Consider the following 22,758-nt stretch of genomic DNA (forward strand, 5'->3'; position numbering starts at 1 on the left):
CATTTCCAAAGGATTGTTCAAAGAGCTAGGTTTTTACTTTTTTTTGAAGGTCAGAAGGGAGGGAGCCAATCTAATATCCCTAGGGAAGGAGCCACCACCGAGAAGGCCCTGTCCCTCATCCCCACCAAATGTGCCTGCGAGGAAGGAGGGATTGAGAGCAGGGCCTCCCCAGATAATCTTAAATCCCTAGATGGTTCATAGTGAGAGATACGTTAAGATAGGTAAGCTGGGCTGGAACCATTTATGAACTCAGGAGTGGTTTAGTTTGAAGGTGGTGAGGATACAGATGTCAAGGGGAGAACCAAGTAGATTTCTCTCAGCTAGACCGTCAGCCCACATTGCATGGATTGACATATTTTCAGAGATGAAATAATGACATGCTTGTTCCTGAAAGCATTGCATATTGATTTAGAGGCCTGCAACAATCTGCTTAGCACGCTCCTTTCTCTTTAAAAATCAATAAAAACACTTCAGTAGTTCTGCTTAGCATTTCTGCCATGTTGGCACCACCTATCTCTTTGAAACAAGAGCTGGAAGATAATTCAGACTCGACACCGTGTTTCAATATAAGGGTGAATCATAGCCGCGAGAGGGAAAAAAAGATGCTTATTTCAATAGGAGGCTTTCCAGGAATTAAACAAACAAAGATGGTACTTCAAAAATGTACTTACTTAGGCGATCCCTCGTTGTCCGAGTAGGATAGTCTTCCAAGGTCAGTGTACTGGTGCGGTCCGTAGGTGACTGTGGATGGAGCCCTATTCTTGATCTGCATCTTCTCCTGCAGTGAGGGCTTTGGTTTCCAGGTGGAAGGTAGTCTTGGTCGGGGTTTCACTCTTCAAATTTTACAGCACTGCTGGCCACAGCTGACCTCCAGCTAGAGCGCTCAAGGGCCAGGGCTTCCCAGTTCTCAGTTTCTATGCCAGAGTTTTAAAGGCTTGCTTTGAGCCCATCTTTAAATCTCTTCTCCTGCCCTCCAACATTTAGTTTTCCGTTCAAAAATGTGTACTGTTTTGCTAATGCTGTACATGCCTGGATAGTTTCTCTAGTCTCTGCTTGTTTCCATGTAAGTGAAAATGTGCCTCCTGTGAAGTACAGTTCTGGCACCCAACTAGACAGGATTTGAAAATATATGTCTATTATTTCAAAATAACCCCCTGTGACGCAATAGGTTAAACCTTTGTGCCGGCAGGACTGCTGATCAATAGGCCAGCAGTTTGAATCTGGGGAGAGCGGGTTGAGCTCCCTCTGTCAGCTCCAGTTCCCCATGTGGTGACATGAGAGAAACCTCCCATGAGGATGGTAAAACATCAAACATCCAGGCGTCCCCTGGGCAGCATCCTTGCAGACGGCCAGTTTTCACACCAGAAGCAACTTGCAGTTTCTCAAGTTACTCCTGACATGAAAAAAATTCAAAAATAACATTCTGACTGCACAAAAGGAGAGAAATGTCAAAGATTTAAATCAGGGGTCCTCAGACGTTTTAAACAGAGGGCCAGGTCACAGTCCCTCAAACTGCCGGAGGGCTAGATTATAATTTGAAAAAAAAAAGAATGAATCCTATGCACACGGCACATATCTTATTTGTAGTGCAAAAAACATTTTATAACAATACAATAATTAAAATGAACAATTTTAACAAATAGAAACTTATAAGTATTTCAATGGAAAGTGTGGGCATGGTTTTGGCTGATGAGATAGGATTGTTGTTGTGTGCTTTCAAGTAGTTGACCCTGAGCAAGGGCCTGGTAAATGACCTTGTAGGGCCGTATCCGGCCCCCAGGCCTTAGTGTGAGGACCCCTGATTTAAATGGTAGTCAACAATCCTCCAGTTGCAGAAAAACTCTCTTGTTTGAGTGTTATTTATGATAGTAGTATAAATCTTTTTTTCAAATGGTAGTGAATGGGATAGGAAGCCTTCCTGGGCCAAAATCTTGTTGGTGTGCTGTATTGGCATAACTGTACTGGCTTAGACGGTGCCAGCAAATACAAAGAAAGGAAGACATTAGACAAATACGTTTTTCAGAACTGGGAGGTTTTGTCTGCTGCTTTACAGTTCAGAACCAAGTGCAACTGCTAGCAAAATGCACCAACAGAATTCTGACCTGGATCCCTTTGGACCCCAAAAAGCATGAATCTTCTGATGTTCACGGCATTGTGTGTATACATGCTGATACATTCCCCATTTCATTCTTCTAGGCCAATGACCCTCAAAACATAATTAATTCATTTTATATTATTGTGTACTTGTTGGCATGCTGTCTGTTATACTGCATTTTTGTATTTCTAACTGAACAATTTGTTTTACAATTACATTGCATAATTTAATATTTGTATTACCCTTTTATCCTTGGAACCCATACCCATGGTTTCACTTACCTGTACCTGAGAAGGTGAATGGTCTTTGTGGGATTTTGCCAGGTCTGCCAGGTGATTCTGTAGTATATGTCCCTCTGCAAATAACTAGAGAGGTTACCTCTCTATGATCTCTAGGGCCTTGACACAATTCTATGATATGATGGGACTGGAAGTGAGGTAATCCAATGCTGTTGATTGTAACATCAAACATCTGGGCATCCCCTGGACAATGTTCTTGCAGACGGCCAATTCTCTCACACCAGAAGAGACTTGCAGTTTCTCAAGTCGCTCCTGACATGAAAAAAAAGTATATAATTGTATATCTTTAATGGGGCTGGCTGTTTTCTCGTTTTACTTGTAAAGCACAATCTGAATTGATGGAACCATATACATAAATAGCATCATATAATCACTGAGTTGGAAGAGACCTTGTGGGCCATTCAGTCCAACCCCCTGCCAAGAAGCAGGAAAATCGCAATTAAAGCACTCTCGATAGATGGCCATCTAGCCTCTACTTAAAGAAGGAGCCTCCACCACAGAGTTCCACTGCTGAACAGCTTTCACAGTCAGGAAGTTCTTCCTAATGTTCAGGTGGAATTTCTTTTCCTGTAGTTTGAAGCCATTGTTCCACGTCCTAGTCTCCAGGGCGGCAGAAAACAAGCTTGCTCCCTCCTCCCTGTGACTTCCCCTCACATATTTATACATGGCTATCATGTCTCCTCTCAGCCTTTTCTGCAGGCTAAACATGCCCAGCTCTTTAAGCTGCTCCTCATAGGGCTTGTTCTCCAGACCCTTGATCATTTTAGTCACCCTCCTCCAGACACATTCTAGCTGGTCAGCATCTCCTTTAAACTGTGGTGCCCAGAATTGGACACAGTATGTGGTCTGACCAAGGCATAATAGGGTAGCATGACTTCCTTGGATCTAGACACAATATACTCTTATTTATGAAGGCCAAAATCCTAATGACTTTTTCCTCGCTGCATGAAGGTGATATGATGATGGTCTTTTTTACAAAATGTGGGCTTCTGGGCAAAGGACACACATGAGGTCTTCTCTTTCCCAATTTCTTGTCTTTAGATTTCCTCCTGTTGTCTATGTAATAGAAACATTACTCTATATATTCATGTGTGAATCTGGAAATTTTAGACAAAAAATAAACCCCAAAAACCTGGGTTGACCTATCCACAGGTCAGTGTGAGCACTGTTCCTTAACTGTTATCAAAAAGGAATAATCCGTTTCTCTGAATTGTGAAAGTCAAGGTCTTAGTCCATTCCAGGAAGACCTAAAAGAAACACCGACCTGAGGTCGATGGATACATTATATATCAGGCATGGGCAAACTTGGGCCGTCCAGGTGTTTTGGACTCCAACTTCCACAATACGCTGTTAGGAATTGTGGGAGTTGAAGTCCAAAACACCTGGACGGCCCAAGTTTGCCCATGCCTGGTATATGTGGTACTTCCACATTGATAAGTTGCTTGCATTGATGTATGCTGCTTGGTTAGGAATCATATTCACCTCTGTGTTCACTTGCCCTTTATGTTTCTGTTCACAATCACTCCCATGCTCTCTTTTTGCCAATCACAGGAGCTGGTGCCGACTTTGTGATGCTCGGGGGCATGTTTGCAGGGCATGATCAGTGTGCGGGGGAAGTCATTGAAAAAAACGGCAAGAAAATGAAGCTCTTCTATGGGATGAGCTCCGACACAGCAATGAAGAAACATGCGGGAGGTGTTGCAGAATACAGGTACCAGCAATACTCTGTTTTTCAATTTAATTTCCCCTCTCTGAAATCTCATGTTTTAATGTTGTAACTGGCAGCAAATGGCATACACCTAAGTTTATGAGCATTACAAAAAGACTTTGCGGCCTAGCTGTAGGCTGCCCTTTCCCCATTTCTGTTTTTACAGGTGAGCAGAGGATCTTCTACTAGCCTTGCCTTGTTCAAAAATACTGTTGGCCATTTTGGTGAAAGCACATGTTGTGATGCTAACTCTTTATATTAAAAGTGCAAAAAATATGATTAATGCAAACAAGATTCAGGGGAGTGTTTACAAATAGTTTTCTATTACTTGATAGCATCTAGTTGTTTTTTGGATGGAATAAGCATTTCAGGTTATAATAGTTCATTAAGTCGATTGATTCGCCTTCCTCTGATACTCCATCAAAGTCTGGACTTTAATGAATGAGGTAAGATGTATGTAAAATAAATCAAGATTGTCCTGGAGATTCGGAACATTTATATTGTTTATTTCTCAGATTAGACTCTAGGACCAATATATTTCTGTTTTATAGTAATGATCACATGGCAACCAGATGCATTCTGGCACTTCAGCGATGTTGATTCAGACAGTCCAAGAGTAAGATGATTAAAATGATCATGAAGGTATCAAGCAATTTAGATCCATTCATAATCACGTACTGCAGGTTTCCAAAGGAAGCAAAGACTGAGATCCTGTATGAGGAGATGGAGCATAAAGCTCTTCTCAAGTAGAATTCTGCTTTGTCTCCTCTTCCCAGGACTCAACTTGTGCCTATGAGGAACCACCTAACATGGCAATTTAGTGGCCAGCAGAGAACAGAGAGTGGCTGCGAAGCATTTGGCTATTTCCCTATAACCGAGTATTTCTCAACCTGGGGGTCGGGACCCCTGGGGGGGGGGTCACCAGGGAGTGTCAGAGGGGTTGCCAAAGACAATCAGAAAACACAATCTATCATTGGTGGGTTTGGAATGCTCTTTGATTGTAGGTAAACTATAAATCCCAGTAACTGCAACTCCCAAATGTCAAGGTCTATTTTCCCCAAACTCCACCAGTGTTCATTTTGGGCATATTGCGGATTTGTGCCAGATCCATCACTGTTTGAGTCCACAATACTCTCTGGATGTAGGTGAATTACAACTCCAAAACTCAAGCTCAATGCCCACCAAACCTTTCCAGTATTTTCTCCTGGTCGTGGGAGTTCTGTGTGCCAAGTTTGGTTCAATTCCATCGTTGGTGAAGTTCAGAATGCTCTTTGATTGTAGGTTAACTATAAATCCTAGCAACTACAACTCCCAAATGACAAAATCAATTCCCCCCACCCAACCCCAACAGTATTCAAATTTGGGCGCATCAGGTATTTGTGCCAAATTTGGTTCTGTGAATGAAAATACATCCTGCATAACAGATATTTACATTACAATTCATAACAGTAGCAAAATTACAGTTATGAAGAAGCAATGAAAATAATTTTATGGTTGGGGGTCGCCACACAAGGAACTGTATTAAGGGGCTGTGGCATTAAGAAGGTTGAGAACCACTGCTATAACCAGATAGTATTGTTGAGACCAGCTAGAACTTCTGGAGGATGATGATTTTAGTGTGTGTTCAACTATAAAGATGGAGCTGGAAATTTCTCCAGCCCAGTGCTCTCCACTGGCCTCTAAAATGTTGCACGGGGGGCACAGGCAATGGGTGTATTTTGCTTATGGTGGGGGTTATTCCATGCAGTGATGAACACCTCCTCTGCAACAAGTAAACATGAGAAGAGAGAGAGGTACACTGGTATCAGGCTGCCATCCAAATAGCTATGAGGTCACAGGTTACTTAGTGACAGCTAGAAATGCGCTTCTGGAGAATGCTATCTTAATTTCATTTCCAGTTGTCCCTTCCCACCCACTCAAAAGTTCAGAACATTTATAAAGGCAGTAAACACATCTGCGCTGTTACCAATTTGATCTCATTAGTTAGATGGGTTTTCACTTAGGAGCACAAACAAAAATAACTGTATATGGAGAAGCCTTGTGCTTGAAAGTCCTCCTTTGCAACAGAGAAAAGCATTTCTCTAAAATAGCAGAGTTTTTTTTTTTCAAAGAGCAAACCGAAAATAACATTCCATCAATAAAAATGAATTCTTCTTCATCTCTAGAGCTTCAGAGGGCAAAACCGTGGAAGTGCCTTACAGAGGGGACGTGGAAGACACCATCCGTGATATCCTGGGTGGACTGCGATCTACCTGTACCTACGTGGGAGCTGCCAAGCTGAAAGAGCTTAGTCGAAGGACAACTTTTATTCGAGTCACTCAGCAGCACAACCAAGTCTTCTCTTAAGCCAAAGAGGAAAATACCAGGAGCTTGGAGTTCCGATACATGCTGGCTTTTCCCTTTTTATTTTCAGGTTGGGGTTTTTTTTTTTTTTTTTTTTTTGCAGTGCAGCTTCCTGTTGGTGTACTCCTAAGAAAGTGGGGTAATAATTCATCATTATTTATTATGGTGGTTGGAAAAAGCCTCAGGAGGACAAGTAATAAACTGCATCTGTGCTCATGATCATTTTTGTTGTTCAAAATACAACGGCACTGTCATATTGTGGCCTTGCTTATTTAAATGAGAAATCTAGTTTGATGATGATCCATGAAAATCTCCTCTCTAGTGTTATAACTATCTGCCTGTTGGGACAATTCCTGTTATCATTTATAAGCAAATCTACCCAGGTTTTGACATTGGCATGACCAGTCTCAGCTGTTCTTGCAACATGGCATGGAAGTCAGAAGAAGAGGAAGCCAAGTTTGAAAAATGGAAGATGCTCACTGCAGGGATATGATGCCCAGCAAGCCGGCTCTAGAAGTAAAAGATGCTGCTTTGTTTTCACTGTGACATTAAGTGCTTGGATTTTTAAGATATGTGCTATGTTCTGAAAACTACTGATTAAATGGCTATATTAATCTTATTGTAATACTTTGCTGGGGACATGTTCCAATATAGAAAGTTGTCCTGCTTTTCTATCCAAGGAAAGTATTTTAGGGACAAAAGCATGTCGGATAAAGAACAGTTTTTCTGACCTTTTTGGACACCTTTCTTCATGCTGGCGCTCTTATATTAGTGGTTCCCAACCTTTTTTTGACCAGGGATCACTCTCTAACATTAGTACCAAAAGGGTTACGAATCAGTTTTTGGTCAACTTTAGATTCAGTTTGGTTATTTGGGGTGCAGATTCAGAAATTTGCATTGGATAGACAACATCAGCTGTAGTTTCTGATACAAAACATATACCACCTAGTAGTTGCCATTTGCTCGCCCACAGAAAACCATATTTAATAATCCAGAGCTGATGTGGAAATCGTAATCTTTTGTGGGTAGCCAGTCTCTCCCCTCCCGACATCCCTGTTGCCTCGGCACTATAAAAACGTTTCGCAAGACCAGTCGCTCTTGTTACTGCGTGGTTTCAAGTTAACTGTGTAGTAATGGTAAGGTCACAGACCATATTTTCGTTCTTCCGGACCACTGGTGGTCCACAGACGATAGGTTGGGTTGTGTGTGTGTACAAACACACACACACACACACACACAAAGCTGCACCTACTATCAGCCCCAACTATCATGGCAAATGTCAAGGGAACACAAAATCTGGAATCCAAAAACATTACAAGGTACCAGGTTGGGAAAGGCTGAGAACACACAACAGTTCTCAGTTAACAGTTTCAGAAAAAAACATATAGAGTTTTTTTCTGGCACTAATGAACAAATGTATGCTATGCTTTTAAGAAGATCCACGGCAACAGATCTTCAGCCCCAAGAGATTGCATCTTGACAAATGGCACAATTTTATTGTGATTTTTAATTTGCATCAGCTGTTGCCAAAACGTGTGTCTTTAGCCTTCTTGTCAGCTGTAAAACAAGCTGTCATTGTGGTTGTTCCTGGGATGAAGGGACAGAACGAGGGAAGTACATGTAGTGCTCATACTGCAACAGTTCATTATCAGAAGAAACAGACCTAAACATAAAAAGTTTGGCTTCTGTGTGGCCTCCTTGTCTCCAGATAGTGCAAGCAGTTTACCTTCTGCATTCGTCATTTTTCTGACATTGGCATCATTAGTCTTCAGCAAGGAAACCGTCCAGTCCTTATCATGTCCCCAAATCCATCTGCTTCATTCTCTTAAATGAATAGTTGCATTATTTATGTGAAGGGGCTCAAGAGGTTTGCCCTTTGAAGATTTCTGAGCACTTGCTACATTTACTTTAAGTGTCTGCAAACCATAGGCACTCCCAGCAGCCTTCCTTTTATAAAACTGCTTTCAGTATGACATGGCATATTTGTACATAGGCAGAAAAAGGAAGATACAGGACACTGGTTACAAGTGAGCAGGCAAAAAAGAAAAAGAAAAAAAGATGGCATTTGCTGTCATTTAAATTACATAGGTTGAACTACCTAGGAAAGAGGCAGATAAGCATACATTCTTCAGAGAGCAGAATACGATAACACTTTATAAACAGGACCAGGTAGCCAGATCTAACATCAATTTGAATTTTCCTGGGATAGTTGCAGAAGGACATCAATATCCAAAGTGTTTTTCAAGTACATTATTGGAACCAACTGTGCTGAAGAAATACGGTTTTGGGAGTTCACTTTTTTGTTTACTTTTTTGGACTCTTGTTCCCATAATCCTATAGCAAGTATGGCTTAGTGGAGTATTCTGGATGTTGTAGTCTAAAAAATACAGTTTTTATGAACTGATTTATATATAGAAACTGGCATTAACAACGTATTTTTCTTGACAGCTTAAAAAAAAATCTAAATCTTTTATCAGGCTACATAAATGGCTGTTTTTTGCTATTAAGCCACTAAAATACAAAAACTTTCCTGCCAACAATCTGGTGCCATTATTCATGTATCCCTTGAAATTGGGGGATTATTTAATATAATTTAGGACATCTTATACATATAGGGTTGTCCTCACAACCTTTTTGAGCAGTGGCTGGTATAATGTTAGTGACACATACACAGGTTGGTACTGTTTTTTTCCTTCTACAAAGCCTCCCTCTTCTGTGCAGCCATTCAATGTCTCATGGGAAACCGGCAAAATCAGAGAAGAGTCTGTCTGTGGCTGATTGGCACATATGAAATCATTACAACATCATGGAAACTTCTATGGAGACAGAGACAGATGCTCCTTCAATCCTGCCCGCTCCCCATGTGACATAGCAAAGTTGTGGGAGAGAAGGGAGTTCAGAAATGCTATATGGAAAGCTTGGAGGATGCAGGTACATGGCTCAGCCCAGTGTGGATAAGCTTGGTCACTAGGAATTCTCTACTACTCTACTCCTCAAGCTGCCCCTATTATGTTTTAGGTGAGAGCAAATTCTGTATCTCTTCAACCATTTGACACAACAGTTTTCATGTGTGGTTAAATGAAATAGTTCTCAATAATACCACCAAAGCGCAGGACGAAATGGATGCAAAGTGTTTAATATGCACAAAACCGTGATGAATTTCTCTCCCATTTGGATTAATTCATTCAAACTCAAAATATGAACATTTTAAATATATATTGAATTTTTTTATTTATTTAAACACAAGAAACATCTAGTTTTAAAACTCTATATGGGGCACTTTTTTCACGGTTGTATAGCAGATTCTTCACTAATTTTGGGCTAAAAAGATCCTTCTTTACTTTTCCTTAGACTTGCTTTACAATTTTTGATACTTTGGACTGCCCCTGGGCTTTTAAAAGTCTTGTTCAATAATGTCGTTGATTTCTGCTTTACTTCCTTTTAAAAATAAGATTTATCTCAGCTCTAAAACAGAAGATGGGCACCCCAAAAAGTAGACATTACCTCAACACACCCAGAAGATGTGGTTTGTATGTGTTACCTTCAATTTTTATTTTAGTTCAGGAGGCAGGCTTAGCCCATCATGCCTCTCAAGGGGCCAATGTCTAAGATTTACTTTATTGTCTTTCTTGGAGCTTGAAATGCTGGCACTGCTGCTACTGTTGAAAACATAGGGCAATGGAGCAACATACCTTAAAAACAATCTCTGCATCTGAACTGTGATCTCCATTTCTCAAATCTTCAACATAAAATTTGGCCGCAGCAACAAAAGCCAAAGACAACTGCATAAAACGTCCAAGTGTTACCATTTGCTGCAGGCACATTTAAAATGACTGCAAGGATGCATAAATACAGCACAAAGATAGTGAGACAAAATGAGCTCTAAAGAAATAAATTCAGAATACAGTTTTACTATGCATCAATAATACAGCTTAACCACTGGCATTCCCCCCTCCTTTGCTGTAATGCCTGAGGTCAAGTGGTAAGGGAAAGGGCAAGTCAACTACAAAGATTGTATCATACAATTTTGCCATAAGTAGTAGCTAGTATATGTAGTAAGCAGAAATGCATCAACATCTGTGTATTACAGATAAAATAAATATGTTTTTTTTAATTTTTTTCTAAGAGCAGACCCCCTTCTTGTCAAGAGCAGATTCCTATGGACAAACTGCTCTTTCAAAGAGAAACTCCAACCCACTTTTTCCTTAATTCATACACAATAAAGAACACTGATTTGCAATTGGCACTGTTATTTTATTAGTACGAGTATACTGAAACAATAAACTTGTACTGGTATACAGACAATTTCTTTAAAACAATTTTGTTCAAATTTTGAATCAAACATTGTTTTATTATAATAATGAAATAATTTCTACCTAGAAAACCTGCAAGCACCATCAAAGAAAGGGACCATAAAATTCAATAAACAGACGCGAGTGTATCCTACAAATAGACACACCACGATTAGAAAATAGAATATGAATTCTTCCATTTTTTTAATATTTGTTTTAAAAAAGCTAGTGCAAGTACAATATTTTACACTGGAATTACAGAGAGTATGCACGCATATGGAAAAAGTTCTCTTGTCACAATAAAAGCTCTTACCTATGTCTGTATGCACTTAAATCTCCTCCTCTTTTCTATAAGGTGCAAAACGTCCCCTCCCTATTTCTCCGTGTACTGGCCACGTCAGCCCAATATGACCTCAGCGTAAAGCTATGATATACCCCTTTTCCTAGGCCAACACTAGGCAGGTCATTGAAAATGTATGTTTTCATCACTTGAGTAAGCGGAAAAAGCCCAACACAAACTATCTGCTGATGTGGGAGAACTCTTTCCTTGAATATATGCCAAATGTTTACAAAATCGCAATGAAAACTTAGAACTACACTCAGCTGTTAGCTCCAGTTATACCAGATTCACTGAATCAATGGGGTTTGAATCAGTGCTTGTGTAAATTCCACTCATACACTGGGTCTACTTTGGTTAGACCTAATTTTTAGGTTTAGGCCTGAATGTAAGGGCCTGAAGGTTACCAGTTTAACAGACTAGGTAAAAGAGTATTTTCTGATTTTCTATCTTACTTAAATAGAAATTTATTTTGTAGTTGCTGACGGAAACACAACGACTAAGGTTCATATCTAAACAATGACCTTGAGAGGCAGTAGGTCTGAGGTACAAATAGAAAATATGAGGAGAACCACCAACTGGCTACATAAATGCAGATATTTATTGTCCAGACACACAAAAACATTTTGAGGCATTTCAGTTACTTAAGGCCTGTCTTTCTGGGGCTAAACAGATACAAAGAACAACTTGCAAGTGAATGTGGATTAGATCTGACAATCAACTTTACAAGCATGAAAGCTAAAACCACGTAGATCAATCCAAATATCTTATGCTGTTTCCATACAGCCTTAAGCACTCAACAAGTAAGAATTACATCATTTCTCTGGTCAATAAATAATTGCACTTTCTGTGCTCCTCCTTTGGCTTTGGGCGGATGGGAATTTATTGGCAGACATTTTGCAATATCGTTGTTCCCACACATAGACACTGCTCTGAAAGTGAAAAGCATATTGTGTATATTGGTGAGGAAACAGTGACTGTCCAGAGCTCATTGGACTGCTGCTGTAGCTTGCATAACAATGTCTGTCTCAACAACATTTGAAAAGCGCTACAATCCCTATCCTTGCCATAAATGGTTTTAATTTTCAGAGAACTCTCTTGGTGGTCAGCTCTTTGGTGGTGCAAATCGGCAGACCACTACTTGCTCTGAATACAGCTTCATAACGAAACAAACTTTATAGATTTAAAGGAGGATTCTACATTGTCTGGCATCCAAAGTATAATCCAACCAAGCATTTCTCAGGCCAAATTTTCTGTGGCTTTACAAGACTTCACTAACAGACTTTTCACATATGCGATTGTGTTGGCAAATGGCACTTTTGAGGGGAAAAACACAAGTACCTATGATTTGGACGTCTATATGATTTGTCCCAGGTCTCAATGAAAGTGACTTGCGATATTTGCATCATACAGCAGTTCCAGCACCAGTGAGTCAAATCTATTGCAGAGAACACTTCCAATGGCTGCCTACTGTATGGCTGAGGAAAAGGGAATAAGATCTTTAATCAAGCAAAAGAAAACAAACAAACAAAAGCAACCACAGATGAAGCCTCATATTAATGCTCAGTGGAAGACTCAAGTCCTTTCTGATAACAATGAGAAAAACCACAGAGTTCTTGCAATATGTATTGTACGTAGAAACACGACTTCATTTTGTTAGGAGAGAGGCCATCTTTCTGCACCTGAAGGGGTCGTTTTATTAGAGAATTATATCCCTTCTGCATTAAATGCTTAAACCGAAACTTGGATTATTACTATAGATTGCAAGGGAGGAGGAGAGAAGGATTCAAACAACCATCAGAAAGGCACCCCCACCATCGCTTTAAAGACTTTGTGTATTTTGGAGTCCTACCTGAAACCTATACTCCAAAGTTCCCTTCATTTTTGATGTGGCAGTAAAGTTCATTCCTATACCTAATGAAACATAATTTAAACTCTCCAAATAACTCCTAGAAGAACTAACATTATGTCTTTAATACTTCCAGGTATAAGGGGATTGGCGGGGGGGGGGGGGGATCTGAATTACATGAGACAAAATGCTGTTTCCGACTTCTCTTTTGTTGGCTGTTGAAATCCCTTGCAAGAAACTTTTCTTGTTGGCCAACTTAATTCTTTGGATTGCCCTTTGTGTTTTATTTTAAGACATAGGAAGTGCAAAAGATGTGAGTCATCATCCCTAGAAGGAGTAAAGACACCCAAAGCATATTCAAGGTTTAAATCCAACCTGTGCAAATAATGGTATTCTTGTGAATCATTCTCCCCTTCCCCAATGATGGGAGTTATGTAAAGCAAGTGTAAAAGTAAGCATCTTTGTCTTTGAAAACCTATTAATCAACTAGTCTTTCCAGCCAGAACCAATACAATCGGATCATCTAGACGTGAGAGTTTTCTATATACAAAAAACATGTAACTTTCACCCTTTCTCGGCTTTTGTACTTTTATTTCATTTTTACAAACAACACACGATTTCAACATATCCATCGCTTTTCAAACACTGAATGAATCATTCCAACATTCATGTTTCTTTTGTGCAATTTTTTATATAAAACATTACCTGTAGTCCTCTCAATGTGAGTGCTTCAAAAAAGTTTGTTTAAGCTTTTCATCAAATCAGGTTCACATAAAAAAATATTCCCACGAGTTAATAGTGCTACAAGTAAAGATCCTATCAGTAAGGTAACACGTCAGAAGCGAGGTCTTCTATGTAAAAGAAATTGAACTCTGGAGTAGAAGTGTGCAACTTGTTTGGAATTTCCCTATCAGGAGGAAAAATAAAACCACAATACTGCTCTTGGAAACTACAAAGGAAATCAACAGAATATTCTTGTGCTCTCAAAAACAACAACTACAGTTCGGGAAACTATTCATTCTCTTATTTTTTTCAGGAATTGTCAGAGTTATAAGCATTTAAAAAGCACTAAGCACATTCTGCTTGAACCAGACATATGGAACAATTTCCCTTTGTTTTCACACTACCACAGTGTCTATTCTTAGGCTAGACAGCATCGTTATTGGTAATGATTTTGGGGTATTGGAGGGAAGGAGGAGGAGAGAATGCAGGTCACATATTGCTGTTTACAAATTTCATTCCACATTAGATGTGACACATAAAGGTCTATTTTTCTCAACTGAAGTGGGTATAAATAAGGGATTGACATAAAGGTTGACTTTTTATTCAGCAGTTGATCAAAAGAGCTACTCTATTTGGGACTAACAACTGGATTTAAGCCCTAAACACCTACACCAAGGTGGAAGTGTTTGGCATTACCTGAACCAACAGATGCATGAAACCACTCCAAGGAATTAAAGTTCCAATGCTGCAAGGAGAAATATACACAAGTGGGCCCCAGGACTGATCAATATGCACCTCTGATGTTTCAAAGCATACAACTGGATTGATTTCAAATAGGTGACCCAACATATTTCAAGGATCAGGGAAAATCATGATCCTTACAGGATGGAGCCCTGAAAATGTAAGTAGGGCTTTACAACACTGTTAAAAGAAATATTTAAGAACTCATGTTTGAACATTAGAAGAAATACAAATTGTCTTTAAAATAGCATTCTCATTGTATTCATACACTATCACTGTTATGGGTCACTCCCCCAACCCCCCCCCCCCCCCAAATTGCTTGGCAACTTATCTATGGAACACAAGTCACTGTGCATATCATGAATTTTATCCATAACCAAAAGCTCCAGTTCACACTAGATCTGCTGCTTCCTATTGCAATCTATGTGATCGATCTGGGAAGTTAATATATGACCTTCCAGGAAATCCAAACGTCTCCTTGGAATTGAACATCCCTACTCCAGAGCAGTAAAAGTGCTCCTTCTGGTCACATCAGTGTACCACACATACACCAGCCCCATCCCTGAGTAAGAGGTGTGAAAGGTTTCCAAATGTTGCTTGATTTAGGGAAACAATAATAGTGATGTCACTTCCTGCATCAGTTCCCCACCCGCCCCCCAACAAATTTAAAAGCGACATCAGGATTAAAATAGATGGATAAGACATGCATTTTTCTAAAGAAGGGTAGGGAAAGGGGAAGGAGAAAAAGAAGGGATTTTTTTAAAATGTAAGAATAATCCATGTTTAACTTACAGGATACAAGGTAAGTGACATTGCATTCTGAAACCCTCATGATGTGGCCCAGACAAACTGAAATGATACCTAAGTTAAACACTATGAGGAACAGTCATTATATATAGATATAGATATAGATATATAGATATATTTATTTAGAAATTCCTATAAAGAGGTTCTGTTTTTTTTCTTTTTCTTTGCCCTGACGAATTTTATTGGTGATTGTATGAGTTTCATTGTAAACTAAAACAGATCTGGTACAAAAACAAAGGAAAAAAATACACAACTTGTGTCAGTTAATATTGCCATGTGGGCACTGTATAGAGGCCTCTTGCAATGTGATTTATCTGAATGGTCTTCAAATATTTTCTGTACTTTTCCATTGCTATTTAACCAACAGGAAGAAATGGGAAAGGAATGATTCTGTGAAGCAGAACTTTAGAAGGACAGTTTCAAGAATACTGGTGGGCTTATTCTTCGTAAAATTAGATTATCCCCCCCCCCCCCCCCCAAATGATATTATGGCACTTTAGAGCACAGGGCTCACATTTCTAATCCAGTTGTTCTTGAGGACAAAGGGACTACACAACCTTCTATGGTGGACATCAACAGGACCTGAATTTACGTAGGATCATTCTGGGAAATGCAAAATGTGTAAAATGTGAGAATCCACAGAATTAGACCACAAATAGACTAGTACAGGTCCTCAACCAAAAAGAAAAGCGTGACTCTGGGTGTTCCAAGGATGAGACAGGATTCACTAAACCAGAGTTTGTAAAGGAGCATTGGGAATGGGACTACCACTCCAAAAGGAGTCCAGCCAAACCCTTCTGTACATCTAATCCAACAAACAAACAAACAAACCCACCCATATCCAGAAGTAACCTTTCCTCAATCACACGCTGTTCAGAAACAGAGGACATATGTGCTTTGCTCCTCTGAAAGGGGGTATTTATCACCCTCTTCAATGCAAGGTAAAGATCACTCATAGTTAATAGGTGCACAATAGAATTTAATGCTGGCAACTCTGTAGAATGTTGTTTGCACCACCCAAAAGTACCCAATTATTGATTTGTAGATCATTCATTTTCACAGAATTTGTCCCATCCCAAATAATCCTTTTCATCTTTAATATCCTCTGAGGTAAGGGTATGATTTAATATGTTTTCTCTGTTGGATGATTGTTTTTTTAAACATAGAGGCCATGTGGGCTAAGATAAGAGCGTTATAGAGCCCTCACTCCATGGGTGCCAGAAGTTTTGGCGTGCGGAGACATTCTGTCCCCATCAAAGACCAAGGGAGTATAAGGCCCTAGATTTCACACACAAAAAATGGCAGGGGAAGGGTTTACCTGTCACCAATTGGATGAATCTAAATTGGCACATAAAATATTGCACATGCTAAAAAAGCAAAAGCATAACAAAAGGGAACAATGTTTGGAAAAAGAGCCGCAATTACAGGATTCGAAGTCTGCAATGCAAGCAGAGAACAAATACATTCCTATTGCTCCAACCTTTTTATTACTAGTTTTTACTTTTTAGTGTCTACTAGATGCGGTCAGTTCCAAAATCCCTGCTTCCTTAAATGAATGATGCTCTCTGAGTACACATGAGAATAGTGGTACTGATGGGAACAAAATAGGGAATTCTGCCCCGTGTCTTTCTATTCTTCTCACCATCAGAGATTGAAACGAAAACAAAACAAAAACAAAACGCCAAAATAAAACTCCAAAAAACAATAAATGGAAAGTGCCCTGAGCAGAGTTTATGGAAGATTAAGCAAAGTTCTCTGAGCAGAAAAGTTGAAAAAAAATATTACAGCACTAAATAAGCCGTATGATTGTAAGAAGGAACCTGCTCAGCTATTTGGTGAATTACTGAGAGGTTATAACAACAACAATTCAAGAAAGATTTCAAGCTATTTTCAAACTTAAACACATTTTTGGTGCACCCCAGAAAATGGTACAAAAATGATTAGTTCTGGTGTGAGCTAAGGTTCAAGTAACAAAGAGACATAAGAACTGAAGGGGGGGGGGAGGGTAGAGTGGGAGTCATTTTCCTTTTGAAACATTTATAAGGAACTAGGAAAGGAAAATGAACATTGGGGGGAATTTGCTTTTAGAATCCGTTCTGATTTCTAAAATTTAGATTCTAGATTTCAATAGGCCTCAGATTAACAGGTTCCCAGTGAAAGCAGAACAGCATTCAGGGTCAAAGTCTTGATCAAGAGAGATGAATTCTTGCCGGGCAAGTCAATTAAACATTGCTTGAATCTAGGCAAATTGTGATGTTTCCCCTTCACTTGAGTAACAGAGATGTGCAAATTCTCTATTTCAGCTTCATTCATTCCCCAAAGAAAGCCACATTGAGGAGAGTGGCTACCTTAGGGCAAGTGGAATGATCATGGGAAAGAAATAAGGGCAAACAGCCTTTATTTGTACCGGCAACATGTCCTTTCATCTACCTTCCTCACCCCAGTTAACTTCAAAAAGCAATTGCAAATGGGGAAAGAAGAAGAGTCATGCTTGCTCACCTACCCTTGACAAGCTGGAGCTAACACAGACACATTCTTGCACCATTTTCACACAAGATACAATATTTGAGCCTCTATTATATTTGTACCACAAGTGAACAATGTTAACATGGACAAAACATGCTAACATGGATTTTATATTCACATTACAAACCAATTCAAAGAGAACCCAACTGAAGTTTCATATGTGAAAATGCCAATTACTTCTCATCAGGAGACCCTAATTTAATTCTTTAGAAATGAATGTAGTAATTTCATTAGCTAGACTTAAAAAGTAGGCTGTATGTTTATTGATCTGAATTTTTTTCACAGGTTGATATTGTTATATCACTCCTCTGTGTGAGTAGTCACCAGGGCTTTAATGTGGCTATTAATTGGGAACGGATTTCAAGATGGAAGCCACAGAATCAGCAGGAGTTGGGATCTCTGGATCCACTCTCAAATTTGTTTCAGATTTCTGGGAACAGTAACAACACCAATAATAAAAGAGCTTAACTGGGTAAACCTTCTACCCATCGTCCTGTTTTGTACCAAACTTTGACATCTACTAATAATGGAAAAGACGTTATTCAAGGTAAGAAAAAAGTAATATTCACAACAATAAAATAACAATGGATTAGAATTAAAATCAAAAAACCAAAACTTGCTTCCATGTCAAAGTGACTCTTATGGAAAACTCAGCAAAATCTGAAGAGAAATTCTCAGAGTCCGTCCTGGTTCAGGATGACAGATATGGTAGAAAGAAAATAAAGAGGTTGAAAGGAAACCTAACCCTACAAAAATGGTCTAGACATTAGGCAGGTTAGTAAGTAATTGCTACATTTGTTTAAGCTTTTTCAGTCCCTCTCCCTTCCCCAAAAATTATTAGGTAAAAACTGCAGGAATACCACGCAAATGATAAACTCAAGATGTGCAAATTGCAAGATTCTTTAAAGTCCTTTTTTTTTTTCAAAAACACTGGACAATAATGATTTTTCTTCTTTCTTTTATACTCTCTCTTAATTCTTTTATTATCTGTCAGCTCGCATATGCCTTTAACTCTTTCACAAGCATTAAAGTTTTAAAAGTGCCTCCTATTAAGTAGTCCTTGTGGACAATGACTGTCACAGACCAGTTCATAATTCACATTCATCCCTTTGAAATCACATGAAAAACTTTCAACATCTTGCTTGTGAGAAACCTCTACATAAGCTTGTATGTAGTTAACAGTGTTGAAGAGATCAGTTTCTTTCTTTGCTTTTTTCCTCTCTCCTCAAAGAGATTAAAGTGAGATACAGTACTTGCCAAGTATTAAGCCAGGATGCTCAGCAACAAAAGTGTGAACAGCATTGTAAGTGCTTAAAGACATTCTATGTTCATCTTCGACATCCACTTCCTTGTGTCACACTGAAATTTGAAAAAAGTGGCACTAGTTGTCCATAGTCAAGATGGAACTAAAACAGTACTAGAGTTAAAAGACAAAGATTTGCAACTTAAATGCAAACTGTTCATTCTCTCTCAAAGGGGCAGTGCATATTTGCCTTGTGGAAGCAAATGTCAGTGGCAACACTCAATGGATCTCTGTCAAACTTGACAAAGTTGCTTCATTGGATTGCAGTTCCCAGAACTTCCTAGCCAGTATGGCTAGTATCCACATTGACTGGAGGCTTCTGAGAACTATAATCCAATAAGTACCTTTGCCCAACTCTGTTTCCTTTAACCCTGTACACACGTAATGGAGAGCTCTAGCGAGGTCTAGTGAGGGTGGTGTCTCTCCGATTTGACACTCACTAGGCCTGAGGCAACAATGTCCTACTTTTGAAGAAATCCTCAATGTTTGCAAAGCAAGAATGAGTTGCTACACCTTTGCTATGCAGCTGGACTAGCAACTGAAAATGAAATCTTCGTGTGGCAGTCTCTGAGGAGAATAATAATAATAATAACAATAATAATAATAAAAAATAGTGCAGTCAAGACACCCCTATTGCAGGGTGGAGGATGGGGTTGGGGATTCAGAAAAACATGTGGCGAAGTTGGGGAAACTTAAAAAAAGGTGGTCTTATTGTGCAAAGCCTCAGAGACTGCTGAGTTCTCTGTTCTTACTTCTGGACTGAATTTCCAGTAGTTGCCCATTGAGAGAACTATCAAACATGGTGGACTTTCCAGTCCCACCCTCTTGCTGAAATCCGGCAATAGTGTTCATCTCTGCTACAGTTCCCATTTCTTCCTCGCAGAAAGTTGAGGCTTACTCTGCTTGAAGTGCTGGAAAACAAGAGCTGCGACAACATTTGCTTCCACAAAGGGTGGGGATGACGCAGAACCTGCCCTTTCTGTAGCTCTTGATAAAAAAATAATCACTGATGAACACTTGGGGTGGGTAGGGGGGGAAGTATGCACCAGTCTCCTGCATAATACCAGCTGCAACTATAACAACAAGGTTATAACATAAACCTAAAATAAGAAGATAACATGTAAATACTGGGTTATTTTAGCCTACAGTACAGTAATCTGGATAAAAATGACAAGGGATAGCCTAATTTCGTTTCCCTAAACAGACTTCACTTGCCTACGTTAGAGCGCCCTTCAATGCAAATCTTAACCTCCTGAGGAATAAAAGAAGGTTTGGGAAGAGTCAACGGCGGCTCCTCTTCCGACTTCTCGAGCTTTCGGGATTCTGGGGCTGACCACCTCCTCTTCCTGGTTGCTGTGGGCTTGCTGGGTTCTGATTTCGTGAGCAGAGTTGCTGCGGGCAATCCTATTTTGTCTGGAAACTTCAGTTCACCATTCTCGGATGACATCTTTGCACTTCCCTGATCAATACCATTTTCCTGCTCCGCATACCGATGTCTACTACTAGTCAGACTGTCATTCTTAGAGTGCTTCAGCAAGATGCTAGCTGAGTCCATGGACTGGCCCTTTTTAATGGAGCCGTTCTTCAGATTCTTGAGTGTAAGTGATATGCAGACATCCCCAACGGAGAGTTTGGAGCATGGCAGATCAAAGAGCTGGCTCGTTCTCTCAGGGCAACAGGATGACCAACCTTGTCCAAATACAAAAAAAGGATATTCTACCAAGACTTCAACGCTCACCTGCATGGGGAATAAGAGAGGGAAGGGATTGGAGAGGGAAAAACACTTGTTCATTACAGGTACATTACCTAAACCTGTCGGATATTTATTTATATGTTGATATTTATTCTATTTATTTATTTCTCTACATCCCCTGGTGGGCGATGCTTCTTAAGGTTGACCACAGACACTCCCTGCCCTGTGCATCTCTCCAGACATCTGGTGCTGCCTTCTCACCCTTTTTCTCTTTCTCTCCCCTTTCTTGGTCTGGTTTTGGTAGGATAATCGCTTCTTTCATCCAATCCACTGTCCAGGAGTATGTGTGTTCATATGTGTGCATACATGTGTGTGCAGGTATCTCTCTCAGTGGAACTCAGGAGAACTGTGCCAGCATGGAAAGCAAGCAGCAACTGGTGGGAAACAGACTCTGCAGCAGATCAGACAGAGAAACTAGAAGAGTTGTTCTCAATCTGTGGGTCCCCAGGTGTTTTGGTCTACAACTCCCAGAAATCCCAGTCAGTTTACCATCTGTTAGTATTTCAGGGAGTTGAAGGCCAAAAGGTTGAGTGGGACTAGAACAAAAGAGAACAGAAGAAAAGCAATATGTGGGGAATGGAAGTGGGAGGAGAGGTAAGAAAGACTGCAATTCTAGGGATAAAAGAAGGGGGAAAGAAGACATTATATGTGAAGGAAAATGAAGTGAAAGAAAATTGGAGAAAGCCTATCCTGGAGAGACTAGCTCCTTTGTAGTTGCCTCAAACCCCCTCCAAAGCTGAGAGTAAACAGAGACAATGTTTGAGAGTGGAAGACAAATTTTCTGCTTGGGGAAGGGAAGAACCGCTGGCCTTAGTTACTCCGAAACTCTGACCCACTCCTCATTCTAGCTGCAGATATCCTTTTCCATGTCCATTTCCGCTCACGTATGCCTCAGGAACAGGGAAGCTTTCCTTGATAGTCTGAATCTGAACCCTCGATGCTTGCCAAAGCAAAAGCAGCAGTTGTCTATTACTCTCTGCTCCTTTACAGAGGGGAAGGAACTGCTTTCTGGTGGAGTGTTTCTGAATACATTACCTTTACTTTATAATCTTTACATTTTAAACTTTCAAATCAGCCTGACTTGCTGACTGAAAAATCCAGCAATCCTTCATTTCACTAAAAGAGGCAAAATGGTATATTCTGAACCTGTCCTGGAGAGAAACATCTTAGTCTAAAACACTGAATTTTACTGGTTTCTCCATGTGAGCAGAAAAAGATGGGACTGACATGCATATTAGAGATTATCATGTGGAAGATCGTTTGCAAATTGTCATTAACCTGTAGAGCAGAACTAGTGTTTTGGACTTCAGCTCCCAGAATTCCTGGCCATTGGATAAGCTGGATAGGGCTTCTGGGAGTTTGAGAACCAAACATTGAGACAGCTGCAAGTTGTGTAGGCCTGCCGTAGAGCAAAATACAATATCTGGAGAACGCTATCCCTCCCTCCACTTTCGCTCTGTCTCTCCTTTCCTTGTTGCTTTATTTTTTCTTTTCCTGACAGGTTATCACAGAATGTTAAGAGAACCAAAGAGTCACCTAGTCCACCCAAGTCCTGAGTTAAAGCGAACATAGCAACATTCATACATCAAGCACACCCTAATCTCCCATTTCTGTCTTCTATTTTTATTGAGTTTTCTTTTGTTTTGTGAGTAAAACTAATCCAAATTTGGATTTTAAGATATTAAACAGTGTCTGCTGCTGCTGCACAGTGGAAGGAGAAGCTAGTCTATTTTGGAGACAGATATAAGAAACAATTGATGGGGAAAGAGGGCACTACACCACACAGATGATGTACTGGTTGCTGCTTGTTGCCACCAAAGCACTTACTCCTCTGAGCAAGCAAATTGAGCAGTATCTGTGGCTACAGATATTGCCTGCTGCCATCTCCAAACTACATAGGCAGAAAGGAATTAGGACTAACTGAGCTCTCCTATCCCTTGACTGATCCTACCTAGATAGAATGAGGCAACTACCACAAGATG

The 22,758-nt window shown here is 39.9% G+C and overlaps 2 protein-coding genes across 9 annotated transcripts in view; one reads left to right on the plus strand and one right to left on the minus strand.

Annotated features, from left to right (window-relative positions):
* Positions 1-7,064, plus strand: part of GMPR (guanosine monophosphate reductase) — a 40,700-nt gene extending 33,636 nt beyond the window's left edge. The window contains exons 8-9 of the mRNA XM_060774862.2: positions 3,946-4,105; positions 6,268-7,064. Coding sequence (XP_060630845.1) covers positions 3,946-4,105; positions 6,268-6,448 — 341 coding nt within the window. The 3' untranslated portion in view covers positions 6,449-7,064. The remainder of the gene's footprint in view (positions 1-3,945; positions 4,106-6,267) is intronic.
* Positions 7,065-10,678: 3,614 nt separating this feature from the next.
* The window catches only part of ATXN1 (ataxin 1), a 267,664-nt gene continuing 255,584 nt past the window's right edge, over positions 10,679-22,758 (minus strand). For all 8 annotated transcript variants that reach the window (XM_060774857.2, XM_060774859.2, XM_060774860.2 and 5 more), the window contains one exon: positions 10,679-20,761. In XM_060774857.2, the coding sequence (XP_060630840.2) occupies positions 20,231-20,761 (531 nt within the window). In that variant the 3' untranslated portion in view covers positions 10,679-20,230. The remainder of the gene's footprint in view (positions 20,762-22,758) is intronic.

This window comes from Anolis sagrei, chromosome 4, assembly GCF_037176765.1.
Source record: "Anolis sagrei isolate rAnoSag1 chromosome 4, rAnoSag1.mat, whole genome shotgun sequence".
NCBI classification, from domain to species: Eukaryota; Metazoa; Chordata; class Lepidosauria; order Squamata; family Dactyloidae; genus Anolis; species Anolis sagrei.